General features: G+C 32.2%; 1 protein-coding gene across 2 annotated transcripts in view; it reads left to right on the top strand.

Annotated features, from left to right (window-relative positions):
- The window catches only part of LOC118186257 (cell adhesion molecule Dscam1-like), a 1,080,749-nt gene that overhangs the window by 832,594 nt on the left and 220,229 nt on the right, over positions 1 to 27,926 (top strand). The window contains exons 13-15 of one of the 2 annotated variants that reach the window (XM_085806701.1): positions 9,026 to 9,174; positions 24,148 to 24,279; positions 25,586 to 25,747. In XM_085806701.1, coding sequence (XP_085662827.1) covers positions 9,026 to 9,174; positions 24,148 to 24,279; positions 25,586 to 25,747 — 443 coding nt within the window. Of the gene's footprint in view, positions 1 to 9,025; positions 9,175 to 24,147; positions 24,280 to 25,558; positions 25,748 to 27,926 lie in introns of both variants that reach the window. The other variant, XM_085806700.1, reaches the window with a different exon arrangement.

Below are 27,926 nucleotides of genomic sequence, written 5' to 3'. Positions count from 1 at the left end.
ACCGGAGAGAAATATCTCAGTTCGGTTGTTTTGGTGAGCTGCTGTTGTTTACTTTTGATCAGATTAGCTTTCTCTGCGCTTTGGATTGCGTTCGGGATATTGTACGAATATCTCTGAGGAAACATTTTAGCATTTTGGTTTATTTCTTGTGATAAGAATAAATTTTATTAACTTCTTATCGGACTTGTGTATTCAATCTATTACCAACCCGTACGCACGCAACAATATAAAGTAAAAATAGCATTGCTAAACATTTAATATATTATTATATAGGGTCACGTTCTAACTTTGAAGAAAGCAAGCGACTGAATGTGACGTCATTTTAACTCTGCTGATGGCAACTTTTGTGCTTCGGGTTAGTATAATTGACAGGGTATATTAGTACTACGTTAAAACTTTTATTGATATTGAGGAAAAGTTGTTAGATTACATTAAATTTAAATCATGACGTCATACGTATTAAAATGAAGTGTAAAAAATTTTGTTTTCTGGATTGGCAACAAAATAATTATTTACGAATTGGATGGTACTTGGAAAGAATGAACTCATTTCATTTATATTGAAATGCTTTTACCCATTTTCTTTTCAGATGTACATATAACAAATAAGTTTCGATTTGTCTACAGCCTTCTAGTGTTTGTATAAATTCTGTGATAAAATAAATGTTTTGATGCCACTTTAACATCATGTCCAATATGGCAGAAAGTCTTTTCTATGATTTATGCATATTTTATACTGAGTAAAAAACGTCTAAATTTAATAAGGCATGTAATATCGAATGGCTAAAGCCGACAGATGAAATAATTAACAAAAAATATAGGTACTTTTCTGTTTCACCGGCGCAAATCTAGCCAAGCAGGCTTTATTGGCGACAACGTACATTATACACATAAAATATGTTAACAAACGTTAATTCTAATAATTTTTTATTTTGTTTTATTTTAATTTTTTTATTTTAAATTTTAATATCGTTTAAAATTTTCTTAAAAGCCAATAAATAAACACAATAAATTTGTAAAAAGACATTAATTTAAGAATTTACTATGCTTTCATGGTTCAACTTCCTGATTCGCCGGCTCATATCACGTGACCCCAAGCAGTCTCATCTCACGTAAACTACACTACAGAAATCTAATTCTTTCAGTAATTATCTACATTAATTCTAAGTTAAATCTTAAATTAGGATACAAGTGTAAATGCAAGAATTATTTCAATTCGAACGAATAGCTTACTCAGAAATTATGTAAAATCGCAGTGCTTTACTTCGCTAGTGCATTCTTATTAGAATTGATGAATTTAATCCTTGAGCTTCTCTGTATTTTCGTTTTCAGGTCAGCCGTATAATTGCGTCCTAAAATGATTTAATTACCGGGAATATCCTTAGGGCATAAGAACTGTATTGAAAGAAACAATCAATATGATAAGAAATGGCTACGAATTGTTTTGAAAATGAGGCGTAAAATGTTACCAGCGTGGGATATTCCGTTCTGCATCAGTTGTACCATTACTGGCGATTTTATCGCCTGCCCCGGCAAAACAGAAAAGTACCAAAATATATTCTCTAGGAATAATTAAAAACTATATAATATAGTTAAAAATTTGCAAGAAAATAATTTAATATATGCAAATAAGTAATGATATAGGTATTAACTTAAAATTAAACATCAATTTTCTTACCAGACTTTACATATAGTGTTTGTAGTACAAGCTTAATGTTTTTATTAATATAAATTAAATGTCCTTTGAAGAAATTCTGCACATGCTTACATATATATGTATACATATAATACATGCATGCTTACATACATATGCAAAAAGATAAATAATAGATACGTAGATAGTGAGATAGATAGACAGCTAGAGAAATAGAGGGAGAGAGAGTTGAGGTGTTTCTTCGGAAAAATCATAGTAGTAGTACTAACTACGACAGTAATAATATTTGACGATTCCCCAAAATTGCAAAACTACTTTTAAATTTATTTCAGCTTGTTTTACATTTGATTTTCTATCGTTTCCGGGAAAATAAATATTTTGTTTAGACGAGAATAAGCGGTACACGATTCAGAAGCATTATTTATGTTAGCAAATGTAACATTCTGATCGTCTCGAATGAGAAATACTCTGTTTCAAATTATAAATTTATGGATTTATTATGAAACTTTACCACCATACTTTTCCAAATGCATTCCCTTGACAGTGTCTTTTCGTTATATATGTAAGAGTATTCCGTTTACTATAAAACTCGTAAAATCAAAATTTAGATAAAATGTAGAATTTTTAAAAATACTCATAAATGCATGTAAAAATAAAAAATCAAGTAAAGTCTGTGCAATAAATTTTAATTCCATTTTCTGAAATTATAAATGTCCAAACTTAGGAATAAATAAATTTTGTCTTTATGATGCTGTTTTTGATTGTACTTCAATGCCTATTGCTGGAAGTGGCATTCTGGATCATCCGATCAAAGCTGGAAATAAACAAATTAATCTTGTGAGAAAATAATTAATTAATTTGAGGAATATCTTTTAGTTGGTATTTATACAGTCATCAAACTCTCTCAATAAAGCTTGTATTTCAGATTTGAAATTTTTTGTGAAGGATTATTTTTAATCATCCAGGATTCATAATTTTAATGCTAGAAATTTATAACAGAATACGATAATAGTAACTAAATAACAATAATTTGCATTTCTGAATAATTATTAGTAACTGATATGTTTTAAATACTTCATCTGAACCTACTCCATTATCGTATGCTTTAAAGTTATATTCAATTGATATTTCGTGCATTTAACACAGTTAAGGTATTTAAGTACACTGTCCTCTATTTAGCACAGTTTATTAAAGAATCATAAGTTAGAATAACTATGAAATATTTATTTAACAAGTTAGAGAGTTTGCTTAGTTCAATTTAAATTGAAGTGATGAAAAAGAACTTACAAGAGAATCATTTATAAGTTTTAAATATCTTCAGGCTTACCTAAGCATTATTATATAATAATAACGGGAGTATATTCCATAAAAGAAGGTAACATGGGCTAAGGAAAATGAATGAAGCTCAAATACTACGCAAGTACAAAATCTTTTTAAGACTTCTTACATCAAAACATAGGTAGAATCCTGTCTCTCTAATATATCGTTTGGCTCTTGTTTGTTTTTGACACTGCTGAGTTTCGTTATGTAAAAGTGACACTAATTTATTCTAACATAAATTAATATTAGTTATAATTAAAAAGCTATATCATTATAATCGCGATCTTAGTATTGCAGCTATTTTCTAGCATCATTCAGTATAAAACTGCATGTGATTATATTATAAGGTATTTCTCCCGCTTTCCTAATGTGCCTTCGTGGTGTAGTGGTTCTGCACGCTGCGCAGGTATTCCAGAGGTCCGTGGTTCGTTTCCCTGCGAAGATGGGTGCGAATTTTTATCTTCCCTGTCCCCCTAAAAAATACCTAATATCTATACAGTGGCGCCGAACTAAAATGGTGTTGGATGAGGATTTTCCACCTAAATTTTCATCTTGCCTGCTTCCAAAAATATATCTAATGTCTCTACAATATTATATACTTGGAATTTTTTAGCCGCATCCTTAATTAAAAATGAAGTAATTTCAAGAAATTAATTGCTTACTCTTTTTTCAAGAAGAGAAAAATATTAATTCTCTCTAAATTATTAACATAGTCATTATTTTATCTTTTATTTTATAAAATATTGAAAAATCCGGCTTTTAAAAAAGGGTGCGACCTTAAAGTTTTCATGCTGAATTTTGTGTAATTTTAATGAAACTCATTTTTCTATCACTTTCATTTTTTATGTATTAAACATAAGACGAGGGAGAAGTTTTATATAACACTTTCAGAAGTACTTTTGCCACTTATTTTCTCCCTATCATAAGATCTGTCCCATGTACTAGGGCTTATCATATTACGTTTGCTAACATATTATAAACATTTAGATTTGGCTGTAAAAATAAGAAAATTAAAAATGCTTACTCTGTTGAAAATCAAGACCATAAAGGAAATACCAATCTTGACGAGCAGAATTTTGGAAATTGTCTTTTTCCCAAGCATTTGACAATTAAAGTGCTTTCTGAACTTTGTGTTGAAATACGAAGTGTAAATGTTCCCTTCCAATGTGTTAAAATTCAGTGTGACGAAGAAACTACACAAAATTAATAGTTTGATATTATAATAAAAGCAGCTGGAAATTTAAGAAAATAATATCAGAGTTTGCTCAGTGGCTTAAATTATTCCTGGAAGAATGGCATTTAGTTAAGTGGCAAATTTTCCGTAGGAATTGCTTCCTGTAGTTTGGGACGTATAAACCTCATTGTATAAAGCTGAGTATTTATTAACCGATACTACAATAAGTGGCTTTGACATCACGTTATCAAAGCATAACAACTGCAAAAACTATATAGGTTATTCACCTTATGAATAAGAATTTCATTAATTTCAATGAAGATTTACTAATTATTTTCTGCAAAATTTCTGAACTGCAGCATGTTATTTAAAGACTGTTTTATCCAGTGTATGTTTACCTTTGATTTCTGTTTTTACCAAACTGCAGACATTATTTAGTTTTTATCAGAATACTAATATTTCAAAATAAGTTTTAAAAGACTTGATTCATAAATTACTTAAGACGTATATTAAAAATTCAGGATTTGAATAAAAGTATTAAAATATAGAGTAAAATATTTCGTTAACCACGGTGAAATTTCTCAACTGTAATTTTTACGAAAATGGTGTATAAACAAGATAAAAAGTACATACATTTCTCATACTTTCAGCTGTTTAAATTCTTGATAATTTCATGAAGTTATTTTAATGAGTTTCAATGTTAAATATTTTTACTTCCCAAGTGTTGCGAACGATAATATTAGTGAAATAATTTACATATAATTTCCAGTAATCCAAAACGTTATGGAGAAACGCAGACTTTTGTTAGGTAGAGAAATTATCTGATAGCGTTATAAAAACTATGTGAATGATTTTATGATTTATGGAAATTTAAATTTTATTTTAATTCTGAATTATTTATTTTAAGGCTTTAATTTTGGGGAAAAACAGATGCTTCTGGAAATATTATTTAGTTTAAATGAATATTATTTATTTTCTTTTATTTGCAAATCTTGTACAAACTTTTATTCATTGTGAAAGAAGCAGAGAAAGGGAGGCAATTTTTGCCAAGTCATGATTTCGCGCGCTTTGTCCTTTAGAATGTTCGAGAAAGAATTTTCATTGTTAGTTGACCTTAAGAGAGGAAAGTACGTGACAGAAAGGTCAAAGGTTGCTACTTGTCTTTCAATGTAAGTCATTCAGGTTTTTGGCGATTGAAGGTCCGGTTGTTGGCTAAGTGAAGAAAGGCGCGCATGCGCGGTCACCCTTAGTTCCGCATTCAGGGGTTGAAAACGGAGATTTTGCCATAATTAAGGGGGCGATAAGTGAAGCCATAGTGGGAGCCCGTTTTGTGAAGGAGACGAAGGAAATTCGAGTTGGATACGCACTTACTTTTTGACTCACTCTCGGACTGACTCGCTGATTTTCGGGCTTGCTGGACTTACGGGCTTGCTGGACAAAATGTAATTACGAAGAGAGATGTTTTCCGGCGGGGAGCGGCAAATATGCTCCCCGGCCGCGTTTGGTTAAGAGGCGAGACTCACTCACGCTTGGATTCGCTGACTTTCGGGTTTGCTGGACTTGTGGACGTTGCTCTTGAAAACTGGCTTGAAGGAAATTCGAGTTGGATTCTCTCTCTTACTGACTGGCGGGTGGAACTTACTTGGGACGTTACTCGTGAAGCTTGCTCTTGGGATGAGTAAGAACAGGCGAGCCGTAATTGCCTAGAAACAACGTTTCTGACCTGAGGCTGAAAATCCTCTTCCTTGCGGCGTGCTGGTAAAGAGGCGAAATTTGAACGAGTTACCTGCGTGTTGACATAGGACTTTCAGGACCAAGCGGATAGCCGTCCTGGGCAGCAGTGCTCCTGTTTCTGTTCTACAGTGGTGAAGTGGAGTCTACATTTTTAGAACCAGTGTCAAGATGAGCCCGGCCGACATTAACGCTTGATAAGATAAGAGTCCTCCACTTCAAGATGTCCCCTCAAGATAAGTTTTATTTTTTTTTGGTGTGTTTGAACTTTAGGCAAGCTTTTCAAAAACGTCCTTAGCAGTAAAAAACAACGTCGAATCTAAAATTTAACTCTCAGGCCTTAAATTGTTTCCCTTTCCTTTCTTTTAAATCACCAGACAAACCGTAAGTTTTTTTATGAATTTAAATGAACAGACTCTCAGATGAGGTTAAGATTTTTCTTATTGTGTTGTAATTGAATAAACTGATATTTAATCTGGAACCTCTTACAGTATGTTTTCTTTATATATTTAATATGAACTTTTCCTTTATATCTTGTATATGTTTTATGTTTTCGATCCTCTCACGGCGCGGTCCCGGAATGCATTTTTTTCACAACGCAAAAAATGCTGTACACGTTTCACTATACGATCACTACCTTTCACGGCAAGTAGTTTCATATTTAACATTTAACATAATATGAATTTAAGATATAACATTGGTCAAGATGTCTTTACCAGATAAGTAATTTTTTGGTTGGATTGAATTCTCACGGTAATCTATATAACATTGGTGCCGTGAAGTAAGATTCATAACATTATTTCCCGGCGTGAACTTAAGCAATTTAACAATTTTCCTGTTTCAGAGAGATATAGTGTACACTATTTATATGTAACGAATCTGTTTAGACCTGATTATTTTATTTCTTTCTGTGATTTTCTAGGAAACTTATTTTTATGCATTTTCTTTACAAATTTTCAATAAGTTAAATTTTTATAACTCTAAATGAGAGTGAAAGATATAACTCGATTCAACCTTTTAATTACGTGACTAAGTCTTAAAAAATGATTTACCTAAAACGATTAAAGCCAAGGAATCATCTTACTTAGGTAATCATTCACCACACCTCCGCTGTTAATTAAAAATTTCAGAAAAATCTTGGCAAATTTAAGGCGTTTCTGTACGTTTTATTAACTTATATTGTGCATGTTTTTTGGCATGTGTTCTTGTTTTATTATTTCGCAGACCTCTTTTTGGTGATTCTTACTTCTTGTCTTTTTAAAAGCTAAGATTTGACAGAACTGAAAAAGACAGTTTTAAATGATTGAATGCTTGTTGAAAAACTAAAGCGAATTACATTTGAATCAATGTTTATTTTTTACATGAGAGGAATTATTCATAGGTATACCATATTTTCTCGCATATCCCTCCCCTTAATGCTAAAATATTTAAAAAATATCCGCCTAATTTCCTCTATTTTATTAATTTTCCCTTTCCAAAAAAGTAACCTTTTTTTTTTTTTTTTTTTTTTTTTTTTTTTTTTGTAAATTGTATTCCTTTCATTATTTTTATTTTTAGTCTTTGTATTCATTTTATATTTGTAATTTTATATTAACATTTCATCCGTTTTATTTCATCTTGTATTTTTTATTTGAAACGCATTTTGCCCACATGTTTCATAAACTACTGGGAAGTCGCAGGTAATTCCACACTTAAGAAACTTTCCAAACATGTGTTTCAGCTTACTTCTATTATTTACGTTGCAGATTGTTTTAGACTTATCTGCTGCTGATGTGTTTGTTTTTTGAAAATCTGGGGTTTTTGTTCGCTCCTCTTCTTCTTTGTTCCGGCAATGTCCCTTTTGGGAATTGAGGTCAACACTCATTCATGTGAGGTGTCCTTGGGGATTTTCGAAAGCAGCTGAAATGTACACGTTGCGCACAGCGCGATGTGTCCAAGCCAGTTACCCCATCAGATATTATAAAGTTAATATCACTATTGTCATTAGAATATATGTTACTTTGAAGAAATAATATTGTGATAATGTCCAGTTGTTTATCCATGATAACTTTTCATTTGTTATATTCTTACTCTAACTGGAACTTCGGAAATTAAATTACTGGCAAAATATTCCTCTCCCGATATTCGGACAGTAAAATTAGTTAAAAAAACCGGAAAAATTACAATATACCGCCTTTTTGAGGGCTCGTCTACTGAATACATTTTTTCAAAGTTAGAAAATTACTATTTCTTGAATCCTCCAAATCTGGAATGCATAGGATTCTGCTATAAAATTAAGAATTCCTTTTACTTCAAATAATGAGATTTGGGTGATGTTTCGTTTTTAAGAGATGCAGATTTAAAAATACTTAAACTACATTTAAATCTGCATCTATAGCTTTGCATTTTGCCCTCGTAAAATTCTAAATATGAACCCGAATTTATGTCTCCTAAATATATATTAAATTTTAAACATTAAATATGATATTCGTAATAAAAATTTCTTAAATTTTACGAAATATTAAAATTAGTATGTGTCATTCAGTAAAATATTATAAATATTTATGAAGGCCTTTTTCAAAAATTTTAAACTACATTTAAAATATTTGTAATATGGATAAGAGATGCAAATTTAAAAGTGCTGAAACTACATTTAAAATCTTCATCTTTGCATTTTGCCCTCGTAAAATTCGAACATGAAACCGAATTGATGTCTCCTAAATATATATTGAATTTTAAATATTAAATATGATATTCGTAATATAAATTTCTTAAATTTTACGAAGTATTAAAATTAGTATGTGCCATTCAAGAAAATATTATAAATATGTATGAAGGCCTTTTTCAAAAATTTTAAACTACATTTAAAACATTTGTAATATAAATTATGCTGTTATATTTGTTTTCTTGCCACTTGAACATTCTTTTCCTTATGTTGCTACTTACACAAACTTACTAAAGAGAAAGATGACAACTCTAAATTTTAAATTATGCACTTTCAGCAACCTTATCGGAAATCCAATTAATAGCGAGTTGAACATTTATCAAAGTGTTTAGAAACTGACTATTCTCCGATAAAGATGCAAGTGTAAAAAATTCGAATATTCACTTAACACTGCTGTTATATCTCAGTGATTGCATACATCTAACCATTTTATGCTTTATTAGGTACAGGATGATGAACGAAGAGCTGGGAGATGGAGATAGAACGAAATTGATTATCGAAAAAGCTGAGAGAAAGGACTCTGCCTTGTTCACTTGCACCGCTATTAACGATTACGGTGAAGATTCCATGAACATTCAATTAACAGTGCAAGGTGAGTAGCCGGGAGAAAAAAAAAGATTTTTTTTTTTGAAGTGTATATCGACAGATTTTTTATATTCCTTTTTTAGGGAAAGAGTAAGGAAACTGGAGGAATTTAAAACGGATAAAAAATTGCTTTATAATCAAAAGTCTGATCTAGGTTATTGGAAAAGTGTATAAGTGGATTATTACGCTTTTGTCTAATTTGAAAACAATGATTATATTTTAGCTTATCACACTTGCGTTAGTTTTTAATGTGAGATTGAAGATAGGTTTTTATTTAAAAGATTTCTGTGGAAGCTTTCATGTGGTAGAAGTATAAGTTTTATTTGTTGATATATTTTATTTATACACAAAAACGAGAACGGTACTCAAAGACAAAGATCATGATCTGATAATGATGAAGAACTTGCAATACATATTTTATCTATAAATTTTCAATCAACTGTGAAATGTAAGAGATCAACCTGAAGCTAAGTTGTCACTTGTGTAATTATATCTTCTTTCACAGTTATTTTTGATCGATTAACATTCAAAACATCTTAGTTATAATTATGTTTATCTACGTCAGATAATTTCAGTATCAAAACGCATTTGCGTTTTAAATAGTCGTAAATGCATTATTAATTTCCTTTGATTTAACTACTTGGAATGGTGGTTGGTAATCTTAAATATAATGATATATAGAGAATCTTTATTTGACGAATTTAATTCTTTCCTGAGAATGGCTCATCAGCTGAAATATTCATAGACAGAAACAATTTGCCCCATATAAATTAATACAAAGTAAATTCATTTGTTTTCGGGTTTAAAATTTTCATCTGCCTAAAAATCTGTAATTGTAATTTGTGTGTTAACGTTTAATATTTGTAGCATATTTCAATGTTTTGTTTATAATTTTTCTACTGCATTAAGAAACCTAATCTCCTTTCTCACCAGATTGTAACTGCAAATTAGCAAAATATTCACTGCTTTAAGCATCAGCTCTGCTGTAAATAATATTTCTAACAGTTCTTCATTCTCAAAATTCCCCTTTCTTCCTTTTCTGCCTTTTTTATAAACTATGGTAGAGATTATTTTAGCATCAGGTGTTTCAAAAGAAATTTGCGTTTTAAAGATTTTAATTAATTTTCAAAAGAAATTTGCGTTTTAAAGATTAAAATTTGCGTTTTAAGCTAGAATGATTTTAAAATCATTCTAGCTGCATAGCGCTTAATGAACATTTAAATATTCACTGTGTTCACTAGAATCATATTTTTGCCATCTTAGAACTCAGGTTCGGTATTACCGTGAAGTTCCAATTACTGCGAAACAGGATTTAATATCTACAGATATATCCTCATACCCTTTGATAATCACCCTTATATTTCTACATAATGCTACCTTAAGATACAGGGTGATCAGCGAATAAGCCCAGATTTCAAAATTATATATCTCTACAACAAAGATCGATAGAATTATGCGGTAAACTGTACGTTCATTAGCAAAACTGTAAAATTGGTGTGCAAAAGTTTAGAAATTTAGTTCCGAAAATCGTTAACAGATGGCGCTCTGCGCTGAAAAACTCTTTGTCTGAAAGCAGTTAAAAAAACAATAAATTGAAGCAGCCTTTGCAATCAAAATACAATTTTTTTTTTCAAAATATTCACCGTTCGAAACAATGAGGTGGCGTAAACGAACAATGAAATTTGACATTACGTCTTGCAATGTCTCAACGGAAAAGGAATCACATGCAACACCAATCAACGATTCAAGCTCATCTAGAGCAGCGGGATTATTTCGATAGACAGTGTCTTTCAATGCGCCCCACAGAAAGAAGTCACAAGGACTCAGATTGGGAGAATATGGAGGCCAAGCTATTCTTGTGTCATTAAATTGCGGATAATCTAACGCAATTACTCTATTTCCAAAGTATTCATGAAGAAAGCGAAAAACTTTATCTGTTCGAGCCCCATCTTGCATGAACCAGTCGATACCTGGTCGATCCTCCAACGCTAGTTGAGTGCTGACGAATTGTTCCAAAATTGTAACGTAACGTTCAGTAGTTATTGTTTCTCGTACGAAAAATGGTCCGATAATGTCTCTAGCGCATACCGCAGCCCATGCAGTAACTTTAGACGAATGCAGTGCTTTCTCTTCACACAAATGAGGATTTTCGGTACCCCAAAATCTCCAGTTTTGTTTATTAACGATTCCATTCAAATGAAAATGTGCCTCATCTGTGAACCAGATGCAGCTCGCATCAAATCTGTCGTTGCCGACCATTGTTAGAATCTGATTCGCAAAGTCAACCCTTTGTTGCACAGCTTTCATGGGTATGGTTTGATGACTTTGGATTTTGTATGGAAACAGCCGTAGGCTATTTTTTAATATTTTTTGCGTGCTCGTGTACTTCAAACCTGTCTCTAATGCCATCCGTCGGATGCTTTTCCTAGGATTTTGCTGAACAATTCCAGAAACTTTGGCTGCATTTTCAGGAGTGACTACAGTTTGCCTAGGCCCAACATTTCCCTTTCGATTATCAGCCACGCTGCCAGTCCGTTCAAATTTCGCGAAGAGCATGCGAATGGTTATCGCATCGGGTCCAACTGGAGCATTGAATCGGTTTTGAAAACTGCGACGTGTTGCCATAGGACTGTGTTCTAATTGGTGAAATTCCAGAACCGAAAAAACACGTTGTTCAATGGAATATATTATTTCACTTTCTACGTTAGCCTTTTTTCATTAGCCAACAGTCGTACTGATCACTTTCGAATTCAAAGCACATTTTTAAAGGCTACTGATAAGTCATTGCGATTAGAGCGCCATCTGTTAACGATTTTCGTAACTAAATTTTCTAAACTTTTGTACACCATTTTTACAGTTTTGCTAATAAACGTACAGTTTACCGCATATGTCTATCGATCTTTGTTGTAGAGATATTTAATTTTGAAATAAGGGCTTAGTCGCTGATCACCCTGTACCTACTTAAGATATTCTACACACTAAAATGTTCAATTCTGGTAAAACATCTTATTTTCGTTTATAATCGTATTGGATAAAATATATTTTTAGCTTTTACAAAACAATCTGTTTTTAGTTAGAAGAGAAGATATTGAAGATTTTATGAATCAGATAGAGCCGAAATTAAGCATATTATTTCCCAAAATCGGTTTTTAAAGGGCTAACAATCTATTAAAAACTAATTTTAAGAGAAAATCCTTAAAACTATACTTGTAGTCAGGTTTTGGAATAATAATTTAGAAAATAGATGTAATTGAAAGCAAAAAAATCGAACAATTCAAAAGGCCAGTCTTCTCAAGGATCAAAAGAAGTGAAGAAAAATTAACTAATGTCTTTATTCATTTACTGTAATATTACTACAGAACTGAAATTCGTAGCACATACCAGTAACCTTTATAGTAAGCAGAGTCAGAGAATTGGAGCAATGTTACATGTGTGTTCATATGCACTGCAACCTACGTATCTTTAGATTTTTTTCAATTGCTAATGCATGCTTTTGCAAAAAAAAAAAAAAAAAAAAAAAAAAAATTATCGCAAATGCTTCTTAGTGCTTTTGAACAAAAAATTATCGCAAATGCTTCTTAGTGCATTTTACATTATATTTATGATTAATGACTTGCAAATAATTCTTTCGTAAAACTTCGAACTATAACTTCGAACTTTACTATTTATTAAACACATAAAAGGCAACTTCTTTGAGAACTGCTTTTAGTTAATTGATTTTGTGTCTGTACAAAATGGAAAATATTTGCCACTTAAGGGAAATATTTGTTGCAAGCCTCGATCGCAAGCGATCTGATGGGATGAACGCATGGTTACGTCTGTGATAATTATGAGTTTTCTCTGTTAAGTAAATATACATGTCTTCGCATGGCTTTATTTTATAATGAAATAATATTATCATAGTATTTCTAAACACAGCTTACTTTTGCTATTTCAAATACCAGTTAGTTTTTAAACTATATTAGACTTATGGTAAGAGTTTTGCTTTAAAATTAGTTCAGATACTAAATTGAAATCTACAAATCAAGATTGGATTGTAATTTATTTTCAATCTGATAATTTTTATATTTAATTTTTTTTTTAAATACAAACTTCGAGAAACACTTCAAGATATATAAATGTATCAACTCTAACATATTGTTAAGAAATATACAGGCGCGGTAAGATGGCTTCCCCGCAAAGCAGTTTTAGGGTTGCCATAAAAGAGCAAGAAAGGCAGGGTTGCGACATTTGGCGAGACATCGTCGGCGACAAAATTGGCAATAATATGCGATGGACGGATGGAGAACCTTCTGGAACGAATTCTTACCGGTTTAGCCCAGAATGTTCTCGAACACAAGTCTAAAGCTATATAAACCCTGCTGGTCCGCAGTGTCTCTCATCTACTTAGTCCGTGCGCAGACGATCGAGTTGACAGCCGAGCAGTGAGTGCCGAGCGGGTCGTCGAGTGCGTCGAAGAGTCTCTTATCTCGGTTAGTGCATCGTCGAGAGAGTGTGTTCAGCTCCGGGAACGACTGAACCAAAGAGTCAGGAGCTGTGCTCTGTGTGACGTCGAGTGCATCGCGAGTTGTAGCGTGGAGAGTCTCGAGAGTACGTGGAGTTCCGAGAACGACCGAGCAGATTCGGAAGCTGTATCCTGGTGCTTTGCAATGAAGCTGTCGTCACCATGATAGCCTGATCACCTGAAGGCTGTGTCGCTGATTGTTCCAACGTGTTTATAGCAGATCTTCGACGACTGTAAAAGTTTTTTGGAGCTGTCCTGATTAATATTGGTAAATAAAGTGTGTTTCGATATTCCATCAAGTGCTGTAGTCATTATTGACTCCAAATCCACACGAACGCCGTACAAACGTGAAAGAATAAAATAACGTAACATCTGGTGTCAGTAAAATAAACGCAACAATATGTATAAGTGTATGCACAGTGTTCTGAATTTTTCAGATTGAAAGATTTGCATTTACTTTTTCTAGCTTGTTTTATTTCCAAAATTTTTTACGATTTATTTCTTTTCATTTTTATGTTTTCAAATATGGAAGCAATTACTCTTCTATTTTGCTCCCATCACGTTCAAGTTAAAGGAATTATTATACATAAAACTCCTAAATGAGAGTTTAGATTTACAGCAGCAACTCCTCTGATGCAAAAATGTAATGGCGGAAAGCTATCGACATTTCCTCTCTGCCCATTCTGACGTTCGAAACGATATCCTTTGCGAATGAGGATATTGAATTTCTAATTACACAGTCATTATGCGACGCAGAGTTTAAATCGCGTGATTTGCGTGACTAACCACAAAGATTCAATTCCAGTCCTCTGTATAAGAAGAAATCAAAGAAAGGAATTATGAAAATCGCGTTCACAGAGGAATTCATGGGAGCCGGATCGTAAAATTAGTTATTATTGAAAAGTAACGATATCATCAGTGCAATAAAGGAAATGATTGCGTGTGGGGTAAGTTAATGAGACTTTGCGTTTTTTTATCTCTTAGCCCTCCTTCAATTATGATATAATATTTTCCAGAACAACATAATTATTTCAAATTAAAATTTTAAAGTTAGTTCAGTCAGCAGAGATAAATATGGCCATTAATTTGATTCGTAAGATTAAAGGAAATTATCTGTAATTTTTGTATGATGGTTTGATTTGAATTTCTGACATTTTTAAATTTAAACCATTGATTTTACTTTACATCTTAAATTAAAATATATGTGTATTTGTATATATATATATATATATATTAAATTAGAATATATGTGTATTTGTATATATATATATATATAAAGAGAGAGTTTAGTTCGAAAAGAAATTATTTTTAATACGAGGGCCATCCAGGAAGTAGATTACGTTTCCGTCTGTGTCCGCTAGGGGCGGGGCTAGCGCGGCCATCTTGGGGTCAGAGCGTTGCGCAGCTCAGTCTGCATCTAGCCGTGCTAGTGAGAGGTTCGTGCTGTGCTCCGTTCAGATACTGTGACGGTTTGAAATGTCTGCGTTAATTGAAAATCCCGCAAGCTGCGAGGTGCGCTCAGTAATAAGGTTTCTGACTGCAAAAAACTGTAAACCGATAGAAATCTATCGGCAGCTTCGTGAAGTGTATGGGGACAACATTATCACTGAAGGTGGAGTGCGTCAGTGGGTCATAAGATTTCAAAATGGCCGAACCAATGTTCACGACGAAGATCGAAGTGGGAGACCCAGCATAGTGACCGCCGAACTTCTCGAAAAAGTCGATGCTAAAGTCCGTGAAAATCGAAATTTCACAATAACGGAACTTTCTTTGAGTTTTCCACAAATTTCGCGAAGTTTGTTGCACGAAATCATCAGCGAAAAGCTTGGTTACCACAAGTTTTGTGCAAGATGGAAGGCAAGAAGAGGTAACGAAGTGGTTGAAGGCGCAGGCGGCCGAATTTTTCGACGAAGGAATTTCCAAGCTCGTACATCGCTACGATAAATGCCTTAATTTGTATGGTGACTATGTAGAAAAGTAGTATTTGAGTGTGGCTTTCATCTGTATATAATAAAATTTGTTTCCTATACTTTGTTTATTTTTTTATTCCAAAACGTAATCTACTTTCTGGATAGCCCTCGTACATTAGCTTATCTGAAGAAAAATCTGGAAGGCCAGTAAATTTTGCCTGTAAACGAGAAATGAAAAATATTGTTACGGATTTTGTATTTATTTAGCAATTTTTAATAGAATTAATTAAAAATTTTTATATTACCGAGCAATGCAGCACGAGACTTATTTGAAGAGAAAGCTACGTCGGAAAAATTAAAAAATAAAGGAGCACGCTCATTTAATAGATATCTCGTAATTGTACGCTTTTGCTTTCGGGAAAAATCGAGACAATACCAGAATATTCTCGTGCTGATTAAAAAGCTTATAAAAGCGGGAGGAAAACATCTCAGTTCAGTTATTTAGGAAATTGTTGTTGTTTATTGCAGAAAATTCGCGGTGAGATCGGATTACTTTTCTCTACTTTGACTTGTGTTCTGTATAACGTTTTAGAAGCTTAAATATAACTACTGTGAGATATTGCTATATTGTACTAATATCTCAGAAAATTTCAGGATTTGTTTTTATTCGTTATGATAAGAATAAATTTTATTCACTTTTCATCGGACTTGTGCATTCAATTTATTGCGAACCCGTACGCACACAACAATATTTTAAGCCTGAGATGAAAACCAAACTTTTGTTATGAAAACGAAAGAACTGTAAGATGTGTGTAAATAATTAAATTAAAGAAGCAAAAATTAAAAGACTTCTAGGAAGACTAACAAACTATTAATAACACTTTTTCAATGTTTTAAACACTTATTAGGCACTTATTAATCCTCCCAGGTTTAAAACATTAATCTGGGAGGATTAATAAGTGCCGAACAACACGTTTCGTTCTTCTCGACATTATATGACTCAAACTGATGAAATTTAATTATTTTCTATGCAATATAAATTTTTAATAGTATTACAAATTCAAAGAACTACTCCTACATATGTCGCTCCTCGGTCTATGAAATACAGGCATAAAAAATAATAAAAAAAATTTAAATAACATAAATTTAATTGAAAAAATACTAATTTGAAAAACCTAAATAAACTGAAAGAAAAACTAACAAAAGTGTACACAAGTATAACGGGTGGCCATAATTAAACTGACAGTGCTCACAGTGTTCTGTAGCGCGATCTATTTGCGAGAATGACGCCACATTTTGTAGGAAGATTAAACAAGACGGGGGACGAAGGATTCCGCGAAAAAAAAATTAGCTCCAAAAGTCACCGCTAGGGGAATATTTGGCGCTGCGTAATAGAAAATAGAGTGTTAACAAATGCAAATCAATACGGAAATTACCTTTTATTTTGCACTCAAATGAGGTTCAATGTGGCTGCCGTTGTTGTGGACCACATATTGCATTCTGTGCACAGTATGCACAACGGCAGAAAGTAACATGTCTGCAGGAATCTGCCGTACAGCCCGTGATATGTTATCCTTCAACTTAGCCAGGTCCTGGTCCACTCCTTGATAGACCTTGGACTTATGAGTCTAACCTCATAGCCAGAAGTCGCATGGGGTAAGATCAGGCGACCGAGGTGGCCATGCAGTTGGAAAGTAGCAGCTAATGACTCTTTCTGTTGTGCATTTCTGTCGTAGCATCTGTTGCACCCGCACAGCAACGTGTGGAGGGGCTCCATCTTGCATGAAAATAATTTCCCCCAGGCATTGTCTTTGCTGAAGTGCCGGAATGAAAGCTGTTCAACATGTGGCGATATTTCTCTCCGGTAACAGAACAGGTTTCCAGTTCTGTCAGGGTAAAGTTCTCATAGAAGAATGGACCTACGATAAATTCCGCTGTGAACCCACACTAACCTTTGGTGAATGTAAGGGAATTGCTGTGACTGCATGTGGTGATTTGTCATCCCAAATTCGGCAGTTCTGGGTATTCACAGTTCCATTAAGGTAAAAGTGGGCCTCGTCTTCCCATAAGATTTTCCACGGCCAAGCATCATCCACCTCCATTCTGGCAAGAAAGGTGAGAGAAAAAGTCAGTCTCTTATCATGGTCGGGGTACAGTAACTCCTGTACACGGCTGATCTTGTACGGATAGAAGTTGATAATCTTTCGTAAGATTTTCCATAGCGTACTCTAAGGCATATCCATAATAAAAGGTAATTTTATTCCATATTAATTTGAATTTGTTAATACTCTGTTTTCTATTACACAGCGCCAAACATTGCCCTAGCGGTGACTTCTGGAACTATTTTTTTTTTCCGCGGAATCCTTCGTCCCCCGTCTTGTTTAATCTTCCTGCAAAATGTGGCGTCATTCTCGCAAATACATCGCGCTACAGAACACTGTGAGCACTGTCAGTTTAATTATGGCCACCCGGTACTTTCGAAAACGCTATTCATTAAATTATGAAAACTTCCGAGTAATAAACTTGCCTAAACTTTTATCTCTTAAAATCTCTTACAAGCGAAAAAAATTAAAGGTAATTTTAATCATATATATGTAATGATTTCAAATGCGTAGATGAAAGCAGTGGAACTCTCAACAGCTCACAACACTGCGTAGATACCCGAGAAGACCATAGTGGCTTGAAGATGGCAGAGTGGAAAGCATGATGACGCAATTTAGCACAACATATTTTGAAAAATCACAATCTTTATTTCTTCCACCCATATCAAATCATCCTTTTTCAGACAAGATGTTCCTAATTATATTTGAATACATAAATTGCAGTTTGAATTAGAACATCATCTTAAGAAAGTAAGCAGCAGCAGCATGGTTTTAAAACCGTCTTGCCAGCAGGAAAGCTATGCGGTAAAAAAAGGGTAGTTTATAGTCCTTTGATAGGAAGAAGGCTGGGAGTGGGAAAGTTTCAGTTCACAGTTTTGGTTTAAAATTAATTTGATTGGACAAGAGGTATCTGCATTAAAACGTTACGTAATATAGAAAACTCTGGAACCTGTGAGAAGAGATGAATTTAGGGGTTGATCATCAAATTTAGAAAGTTAATTTTGAGATCATCAATTATATTTTGAAACAGCTATCATATTTTGTTATATCTTACATATCCCCCTTCAAAAGAAAGGTTGTGTGAGCAGAGTGGAAGAAAAAACATTAGAGCAGCAAAATGTTAAAGTTATAATTGTGAAAATACAAAACATATTTACTCTTTTTTTTTTTAAGCAAAAAATTATTGCCATAAAACTTTACCGATATTGTGACATTTCATTGAAAGTCATAAAATTTTCAATTGAATTATGAATTTTAGCACTGTATTATTTTTAAACAATAGCATATTTTAGAGTTCTGGGGTAAGAATGTCAATGAAATTTTGTAAAGTTCTTGAAAGTTCCACACAGTAAAAATTCAAATATTTACACAAAGTAAATGCTCAAATAAAAGTGTTTCCAATTTTTGTTGATGAAAATATTTCTATAATACAAATTAAGATGCCAACTTTCATGTTATTTAATTATGTTTTTATGAAAAGTATTTTAATATATAAAAATTTTGTAACACATCATTCATAAACGCAACAAATTTTAAACTTTTCACTATTATTAAGACAGTTTAAAATTTACTTATTCTTTAAAAAACTTGAAGACTCCACAACTTTAACTAAATACTAGCATTTCCATCATATTGGTTTATCAGTTGAGTAAACATATTCTTCACCAGTGGCCAAAAGATTTGCCAAATTAGCAGTTGCTGTAGAAAAGGCCTCCGTTTCTTCTGTAGAGGCAACTGGCCTTTTTCGAACTGCTGTCATTCCATACGAATATTAAAAACATACTCCATTTTATGAAAAAATAAAAATACTTAGATTAAAAAAATGTATTTGTTCATAAGGTGAGAGCCTTCAACGTTTATCATAAAAACATTAAAGAAATTCCTACAACTCAAAATTTCAAACAATAATTTCATTCTTAACATACAGTAAAAATTAAAAAATATAAATTCAAAGAAATTTAAACAATAGTACAAAAGTCTTATTCACATTAGGAACCTTCCCTAAGTCAAACCCTCAAATTCTTTACCCAATTTTTATCAATTTCAATAATTTTTATTTTCCAATTCAGAAATGCAAAACTACATTTTAAATAAATGATAAAATTTTTAAATTATTAACTTTGATCTTAATATGATTTAAGCAAAATATTACCATCAATAAATCATAATACAATTAACTTATAAATGCAATTTTTTTAAACGTAATGTACTCAATTTGGAAATTAATATCACTTCCCTATCATATTTGATGACGTATGATAATATAGCATTCTTAGAATATGAAGAATTTTCCGAATAAAGCACTGAACATTCAAGAGAGCACAAAATACTATTTGGCATTTCATATTTCACTTTGATGACCTTCAAAGCACGTTGGATGTTTAATTTTCTTTCTACGCGATGATCGGAGATGCATAAACATTGTGAATATTCGAAGCGAGCAAAAACGATTAACCATATTTCACTACGTTGGCGACACTGACCTTGATTCGAAATACTTTTCACTTTTGAACTCACAGATACTCGATGATTTCAAAGAACTTTTAAAATATGCCGTTAAATCACACACCGGAAACGAATTTGATGATTAACTGGTAGTTTGAGGCAGCAGATTTCGAAATCCATTCTGGAAAACTTTCACCAGGTTAATCCTACCGACTTTTTATATATATGTAATGATTTCAAATATGCGTAGGTGAAACAGAAACATCTTAACAACTTAGATACTGCGTAGATGACTGAGAAGACTGCAGTGGCTTGAAGGTGGCAGAATGGAAAGCATGATGACGCAGTTTAGCACAACGTATCTTGAAAAATCACAATCGTTATTTTTCCATGCATATCAAATTATCCTTTTTCAGACAAGATGTTTTCTAATTATATTTTAATACATCACTTGCATTTTGAATTAGAAAGTCGTCTTAAGTAAGTAAGGAGCAGCATGGTTTAAAAGCGTCTTGCTAGAAGGAGAGCTATGCGATAAAGGGCAGAGTATCATAGAACATCAGAGGAAGAAGGGTGAGAGTCGAAAAAATTCAGTTCACAGTTTTGGTTTAGAATTAATTTGGTTGGACAAGAGGTATCTGCATTAAAACGTTACGTAATATAGAAAACTCTTTAACCTGTGAGAAGAGATGAATTTAGAGGTAGATCATCAAATTTAGAATGCTAATTTTGAGATCAACAATTATATTTTGAAACAGCTATCATATTTTGTTATATATATATATATATGTGTGTGCGTGTGTGTAGGTAATATATTCAGAAGTAGGAATCTGGATGTCGTAGGAGTGTTGATCCATAATGACTAGAAAATTGGAGGCGAATGCAGATTAAATTTTCAGTTTTATTTTCAGCAACATGTTCCAAAGGGCTTACATTTTTGAAAACTTTGTAGCAAGAAAGCAGCAGCAGGCAGACAACAGTGTAGCTAGGCCAAAACTTGGAAAGCAAGTGCGTAATGTTCAGGATTAAATCTGAAGTCAAACTGAGTTAGGTTTGGTTCTCAAAGCATTCTGATTGGACAATTAATATTGCTGTAAAATTACTATTGGCTAGTTGAGTTTTAGTTCCATTTACATCATCATAATTACGTAAGAATAATATGACACAGAATAGTCTCAAAATGACGCAGCAGTGCAGAGAGAGGTTACTATTTTTAGAACAGAGAAGGGAAATTAATTTATCTGCTAATTTAATCTTATACATATTATTTATTTTTCTTACATATATATCGTATAGTATATATATATATATATATATATATAGTATACAGCTCTTTTGTGCACAGTATTATCGTTTTATTCTAGTAAACATACGTTTATGTTCTAAAAATTTAGTATTTTATTGCTAGGTTGAAATTTCGCAAGATATATTGGTCATAACATTGAAAATTTCAGATGATTCCGGAAAAAAATATTAGCCACGAATTTCTGAATTTTTAAATTTCGAGATGACATTATGCTTAGCACTACTATCTCATATATTTCCCCTTTCAATTCTTTGATAAATAACTTTATATAACCTCTAGAGAATGCCATATCTACAACATTTAATTCAACTTGTCTACAAAATAATACAGATTGTCCCTTCAGAATACATTTAACTAATTCGTAATTAATTCGTTACTTTGTAATTTTATATAATATTATAAATACATATTTGTCCCCGCCTTATTCGGTTGTTTCAAATTTTATACTAAGTAACACAGCGTCGTTAACATTGCAGAAAAATTAGGAATTTTTTGGAAGACAGAGAGATGAAAAATTAGCAACCGCCTTCGCCGTGAATCGAACCACGAACCGCTGGAATACCGGCCCAGCGTGCTACCGTTACACCACGAAGGCACGCTAGAGAAGTGGGAGAAATACTTTACTCCCTTTTTTAAAGGGCGACTAGTGTTTTAGGGGACCTAGTCGCCAAATCCTGGGTGCGGAGAATCATCATCCACAATTCTTTTAGTTCGGGCGCCACTTGTAGGACTTGTGGATTTTTTGGATGCCAGAGAGATGAAAAATTAGCAACCACCTTCGCCGGGAATCGAACCACGGATCTCTGGAATACCGGCATAGCGTGCTACCGTTACACCACGAAGGCACGCTAGAGAAGTGGGAGAAATACTTTATAACATTAGCTTATAAATACCAAATGCTTTTAATAGTTATTGACTTATTGAAATAGTATAAATTAAACATTTTGTATAAATGGTTATTCATGACTCAGTGAAACATTAAAAAAAATGTAATAAATACATAAAGAAACTTTGTCAATTTTACTGTATTAAAATATTAGGAATATGAGAGAAATTCACCAACCTTCTTGCATAAACTTCGTTAATGGTCAGTATCATATGTATCATGTAGCAAGTATATCATGACCAACGCCATACGACCTGAAATACAATTACTGAGGTCTTTGAGATGAATGTTTTAGAACCGAAAAAAAATCTCACAAAGAAAAATACCGCTTAGAATTAAATCCGAAGACAGGAATGATGACTTTTTAATCCATCATTAACATGTGCTGCGTCCAGCATGGCCGTTCTCTTACACAACATTGCGGCAAATATAACTTGGCATAATTTCACAAATGATTTCTGTGATAGTGAAGAAGATAATTTTCGAAAAAATGTCATCATCATTGTTTTCATTCAACTGTAGCATCATTCGGGTTCCCTGTATATTTAAGGCTCAATAACTTAAAAAATACTCTCAATAACTTAAAAAATATCTATCACCTAATCAAATGTAGCACATTACACGTTTGTAAAATACGAAAGAAAAGTACAACTTGAAAACAAAATTTTGGAAGCTTTCAGATTTTACATTATGGCACAAAGGGGCGATTTTTTAACGTTTTGTGTGTTACCTTTATTTATTAAATATGTTCTTCGCCCTTAAACCATAAAATTCAATTCAACAGGAATATCGCAAAATAATTTTAAAATCAGCATACCGTTAGAATTTCTGTACACAATCTCGCGCCCTGGTGATAATTTTTTTTCGTACAGTGTTGCCATTGCTCACTTTGAAATCCTTGAGTTTGCTAATCAAAAATTCGTTAAGGTGTTACAAAATGAAAAATTGATAATAAAACAAATTCCTAATTCCAAATTAGGGCTGCCAGGTGCCCTTATTCGGTGCAGGATTACGTTATTCAAAATTCGATGGCTCCAGGTACCGTTGTTTTATTACAATGCGGGAAACGTACATACATTTATGCAGATTCTTCATTATTTAATTTTTTTAAATATAACACAGGCCGATAATATTTGGTGGCAACAATTTGAAAAGTGAAACGGGCATTTAAAGTTTTCAACGCAAAATGCCAAAACGAAATTAATAGCCCTTCTGAGCTAACGCATTTTGGGCTAAAAGAATGTTCTATACCTCCTGTTCTACTGGGCCGATAGGCAAAACTTAATTTAATTTTTTCATGTTTCGAAAGCGCAACTTAGGCTATATATTAGATTCATACATATCATTGTTCTCACACAGGTATTTTAACACAAAATTTTACTTTTTCTGAAACAGCTTGCCGAATTTTTTCCCATACTTCAATATATCGTGCATTCTAGACGTAAAAAACTCAAATTAAATTCAGTCAATCAGCCCAGTAGAACAGGAAATATAAATATAGAACTGTCTAATTATTTTTGTGTTCGAGGGGTACTTTTTTTCAATGCAATAAAATTTAGTTTTGCTTGCTCAATTTATTTGTTATGGGTCGCATATAAATATAATATTTGTTATCTCGCATATTAATTTATACATCGAGATATATATATATATATATTTGTTATCGTGCATCTTCAAATCTGTGTAAGGCGAGATTCCTTATAAATTTGCGATGCGACGTTTTGTCAGAAAAAAGACCCTTTTTACGCATATTTTCCCATTTTAATGAATGTTCCATAAAATATCATAGGAATATAACAAATTTTATGAATCTTATTTTAATTACAGATATTCCAGATGCCCCACAGAATCTAGAAGTACATGATATATCTAGCAGGAGCGTAAGGCTGACTTGGAATAAACCATTTGATGGTAATTCTCCTATATTGCAGTACACAGTCATGTGGAGGCAAATAAATGGTAAGGATTCTTTGGCTAATTAACAAATATGTTTATGTAATAAAATAATCTAAAATTTAAATATGTGCAAATCATTTTAAAATGCGCCATTTTATATTCATTATATAAAACATTTTGTTGTAAAATTAATTGTTTTTCTATTTGAAGTCTGAAAATTATATTATTTAATGTCATGAAATCACCCGAGGATATAGATTCACTGATATTTTACCGCGACAAAAAATGTTTAGGTATATACTTATTCATCATGCAATTAAATTTGTCATGTAGTTACAGGTTTCTTATTATTTATTTAAGCATAGTAAGGTGTGAAATTTTATTTAAACATGTATTCGTATTAAAATTTATTTAAAGGTTTATTTTATTCCATACTTAATGTTTTTTTATAAACTTATTATACATAGAAGTCATATGAATTCTATATTTAAATAAGTCTATATTCTTCATTGGATTTAAAATACTGTAGAAAAATACCATTTAGTCAAAAATAAGTTTGATTCTTTTCAGTTTAATTAAAAGTTATTTTTCAAGTAATAATATTTTAATTTACACATTTATACTTCTATGTAGAAATCGGAAAGTATGTTGTATTAAGATATCGCTATGGTTCAGTTTATGTTTTATCTTAACAACGTACTTCCATCTTTTATAATGAATCTTTTAACATGTAATTCTGAATTTAATTCTAATTTGTCTTACATATAAAGTTCTGACTAATGATCTATAAATATGTGTATCATGTTCAAAATTAATTTCTTCATTTCGCGAATGTGGGATATATGTATATGAGATCACTTGGGAATCATAGCATATGAATTCATCTGTTGATAAAAATATACGCATAACATAATATAATGCGCACACGCATTACTTCTTTGACATCAGATAACCAATTTGTATTTTTCTTACTAAATTTTCTAGAGCAAAATATTTTTTTTTTTTTTAATTCTTAGACACTAAAATGTGAAAAAGTTACATTTACGTCCATTTCATAAATTAAACATTTTTTAGACGTAATAATACTTTTAGTTTGCAAGTAAGACGTCATTACAATTTACTCTCGATAAATATTTCTCTAAAATAAAATTTAAGAAAAGCGCAGGTAGACTGTTAGTAGCTTCTATATTTATTTTTTAGCGTTACATTACAATAATCTCTAATAGAACTTGATAATCATTCAATTTTCGTAGTATTTTAGGGTAATCTACTAGAATAATGTACATAAACATGATATTAAGAAACACCCCATTTTTCATAACATCCCTTATTTTTCTTTTAGATAAAATAAACGAAGAAACTTTTTTAGGTGAAATAGCTGGAGGGCCAGTGACAATTCCAGGATCCGAAACGACGCTGACGGTTCGTGGCCTCAGGCCCAAGACCAGGTACTTCTTTCGTGTGAAGTGCGAAAATTCTTTGGGGGAAAGCCAGTTTGGAGCTGAAGTAGCAGCTACCACTCTGGAAGAACGTAGGTATAGACTTTTCTGTCCTCATTTTTTAGCGCAGGACAGAAAAAAATATATTTTGTGATTCATCAACATTCTTATATTATGTGATAATTTTGACGAAACGAATTCATTTTCGGAGAGATCTCTAGTTGCTTTGTTTATTTCTAATACAGCGTAACCTTAAACTTGCACCAAATGAATGATAAATATTTTTTATATACACAATATCTGAAAACACCATTTGAAATTAATATGAAGGGCGAACTTTTGATTAAATAAGACATTCACTTATATACAGCAGGTAAGATAAAATAAAATTAAAATACCACAAGAGCATGATAATCTTTTATGCTAATTCCTAATGAATTAAGAAATGTTAATGAAAACAAATATCAACGAAAATAAGAAATGTACTAAAAACAGGTAAGCAGATAAAAACAAAACCATCTTAAATCCTACTGTAAAAAGAGTTTAAAAGCATTGAACGATCTAACTATCAATAATAAGACCCGAATTTTACCAAGTAAGTGACTATATGAACTACATAAAAGAAAAACGTAAGAAAAACAGGGACATTGATGTTAAAGAAGAAATAAAACTATGGAACAAGAAAGTAAACAATGGAAATAATGGTGTAAAAAAATTATTATGAATAAAAAGTTTTAATCTTCCCTGTCTGGAGCTTCATAACAGAACTTTTCAAGGGAAAAGTGTTTTGAAGTTCCAAACTTGGTCGATTAAAAAGAGAGCACTGACAAATTTCGTTCTGAAGTTCAGTGAGACTTGTAAACGCAAACTTAACATATTTGTCAAATAATTAGAAGAAAAAGAAGTCTCGTTAAATTGTCTCTTTTCCCTATTTGTCTTAGCTTTCTTACACACACACACAAAAAAAGAAATATTAACATGCATACAATGACACAGAAAAAATACGTTACAAATTACACAAATAGAAAATTTTTTACGATGCAAAAAACAAAAACAGAAAAATTCAAATTAGTCTCTGTTAAAGAATTTAAATATAATGAATATGAGGATTTTTTCTTATTAGCCATATTTGGAAAATTAAATAACCGTTGTGTTTCTGAAGCACGAAAGGTTAAAATATGAATCACTGTTAAGGGAGCATTATAAACAAATCGGTTCACTATTTCCTTTCAATAGATGCTGATGTGTTAATCTGCAGTGACCGATCTGTATGGAGAGTCAGCACGAGTTCCTCCTTTCCATTCCCTCCCAAGTTTCAGTACTTCCCACAGGGTTTCACCTGCGATATCTTATTCTCTTTTTGACAGTTCCAATGCAGCTGCCATATGGCTTCTTTATTTCTGGTTATCTGTCTTTGCTTCACTTTATTTCTGGTTATCTGTAAAAGGGACATTGTTTTCAGAAACAGCATCAGTTTATTTCCCAGAGGCATCAGCAAGTTCGTTGTCCTTGATACCAGCATGCTCAGGCACCGAGGAGCGTGCAACGAAGTAACCAACATTCTTGGGACAAAAATATATCTTTAAAATTTCTAAGATTCAGATGTTCGCAGAAATGCTCGAAGTTAAAAACTGCAATTCTGCAGTGAAGCAATCACAATTGCTTCATAATATTTGCCAGTAAAAAATGCTCTTAGTTAGTGTGAGTACATAATGTTTATCTTTTGCTAATCTCAAAAGAACAAGTTGCTTAGAAGTATTCACACTTTTGCGTTATATAAAGTTAGAAAAATCGTATCTTTTCTTAGATATGCACATATTGCCTTGAAATTAAAGAAAGTTTGCATACAATTGGACTTCGAAAATCCAATTCTGCATGCGCAAATGAAGATGAATTTCAGATACCGTTGCTGTTTTTGATAAATAATAATTACGATAAAAAAAACAATATGGCAATTTCGCCTTACGAATAACAAATTATAAAAACTTCACGAAGGTATTCGGCTTAGTATCTTTTTGTAACGTCTTCATATATTTTAGCGGTTTTATTTTGCGTAATAAAGAACATTCTACCATTCATGATATATCTAAGGCATACAACTGCTTAAAACAGAAATGGGTTCGGTTCTATTGCAGTTGTACTTTAAATGTATAGTTTTATAGCATTGATTTATAGATAAAATAATACGTAAACGAATATTTTGTGAAACAAATACTTTTGTTTTAAATTTCTTTTGGAAATTTACTAGCCATTTCTCCTGTGTAGTGGCTC

This window comes from Stegodyphus dumicola, chromosome 12, assembly GCF_044657685.1.
Source record: "Stegodyphus dumicola isolate Sdum_Otavi_A_Nest chromosome 12, ASM4465768v1".
Classification (NCBI taxonomy): Eukaryota; Metazoa; Arthropoda; class Arachnida; order Araneae; family Eresidae; genus Stegodyphus; species Stegodyphus dumicola.
Note: the sequence above shows the minus strand (reverse complement) of the source record. Positions and strands in the feature narration are given on the sequence as shown.